Source organism: Dermacentor albipictus, unplaced genomic scaffold, assembly GCF_038994185.2.
Source record: "Dermacentor albipictus isolate Rhodes 1998 colony unplaced genomic scaffold, USDA_Dalb.pri_finalv2 scaffold_35, whole genome shotgun sequence".
NCBI lineage: Eukaryota > Metazoa > Arthropoda > Arachnida > Ixodida > Ixodidae > Dermacentor > Dermacentor albipictus.
Window position 1 is genome coordinate 1,816,602 of NW_027225589.1, and position 1,883 is coordinate 1,818,484.

The window sequence follows — 1,883 nt, forward strand, 5'->3', positions numbered from 1 at the left end:
GCCGCCGAGAATGGATTGCTTGGTGGTGGAGTCGATGAGACGGCGTCGTTGGACGTCGACAAGAGTCCATAGTTTTGAAAGAAGTCAGCTCCAATGACTGCATGACGGACATCTGCAACCAAGAAAATCCAGCGGAACACTCGTCGAAGGCCAAGCTTTAGCATGATGGAGCGTGACGATAAAACTGGGATGCTGGTGCCGGCGACGACTTGCACAATAGACACAGGTGTCGCTTTTCGGTCGGAGTGGTGGGCGGGAAGAGTGCTGATGTCAGCTCCTGTGTCGACTAAAAACTGCTGTCCTGTAACTCTGTCCGTCACGTAGAAAAGGCGACTTGTGTGCTCGACCGGACCAATCGTCACCGTTAGAGGTCGGCAGGCCTGTTTCCTGCCATGTGCAGGGACGCCGACAGTGATGAACGTCGTTTATAAAACGGCGGTGGTAGTAGCAACCGCTAAATGTTGGAGCGGATGTTTTATAGTGGGTGCCCGTGCGGCTTGATTTGCGGGAACTATGGCTGCGTGGGCGACGAGATGACGTGCCACGATATTCCGCTCCACGGATGATGCATTCCAGGTGCTCACACAAGAAGTCGAGCAGAGATTGCGTTGCGGAAGAGCAAGGAAGGGATTGTAGGGTGGTTGTATTGTCACCCGGAGACGATGCCGTGGCTGCGATGATCGGGGCGGCTACTTCCATGACTTTGTCGGCCAAAGTGGTAAGTCCGGTAGGGTCCATGGTACAGTCTGTCGCCAACACGATCTGCAAGTTAGTCGGGAGCCGTTGCAATAAACAATTCGTGCAGGAACGCGGCATCGATGAATCTCGCGTTGTTTCCGAGCAGCTGCCCCCTTCAGCGAAGAAGTTGACTAGGGCGTTGGTCACCGCGTTCTTCAGTGGACAGAAGCTGCTGGATGCGAGAACGCTGTGAAGCTGCTGTGCGTTGTAGCAGGGCTGCCTTGAGATCGTCATAGGCGGCAGCGGACAATGGGGAGTTCAACAAATCTGCTACTTCTTCAATGGCGGTGGGCGAAAGTGCTGCAACGGCGTAATGAAACATTGAGGCTTGAGAGCGGAGACCAGCGATTTGAAATTGCGATTCGGCCTGAAGAAACCACGCCAAGAGGTGCTGGTCCCAGTACTGTAGGAGGTGGACACTGATGGCCGAACAGGCCGGCTCACCGAGTTCCTCGGAAAGGTTCTGGTCTTGAGCTCCCGTAGCGCTGGTGTGGTCCATGGTCGTCTCTACCACAGGAGCATATGGCAGTATCACGTCCGCAGTCACCATGCTGGCGACGAGCGACCACGGAGACGCGTAATGTCTCGGGCTCTCGCAGGACAGGAAAAACCGACACTCCTTCTCTTAACGTAGCATTCTTGTAATGCCCTTTTGGAACTATTGCCCGTGCCGGAGCGTGTCAGCTGCTCGTGTCTCGTGTGGACGCGAGCGTCTACGTAACTCTCATGCGCCGCCGATGCTGCTGCCGCTACATTTCCAAAAGGGTGCGGTCTTTACGTCATTGCTACAATAATACCCTTGTGGTATCGACCGAAGGTGGAAGTCAGACTCCAGCCGTCCCGAAGTAAAAAGCCGTTTATTTAGCATATACAACCAAATATATAATGAAGAACAGAAGCGCCCCCTGGGGAATAAAGAACTGAAATGAATAACGAAACTGAATATAACATACTCCCTCCCTTATTTTTAGTGGTTAGTTGTTAGGAAGTATTAGTAACGAAAACCCCAAAGCATGCACACTGTACTTATTGTCAAGGTGAAGCTTGAAGTTCTTACTCCTACAGACTGCAGTCAAGATGAAGACTACAGTCAAGTCAAGTGAAGCTCGGGATCCGCGGCACTTCACTGTCGTAACACCTCGGCT

At 52.8% G+C, this 1,883-nt stretch overlaps 1 protein-coding gene across 1 annotated transcript; it reads right to left on the minus strand.

Moving 5' to 3' along the window:
* Positions 1 to 853: 853 nt before the first annotated feature.
* Positions 854 to 1,288, minus strand: LOC135919750 (uncharacterized). The gene has a single exon (XM_065453627.1). The coding sequence runs from the start codon at positions 1,286 to 1,288 to the stop codon at positions 854 to 856; it is 435 nt and encodes a 144-aa protein (XP_065309699.1).
* Positions 1,289 to 1,883: the final 595 nt, after the last annotated feature.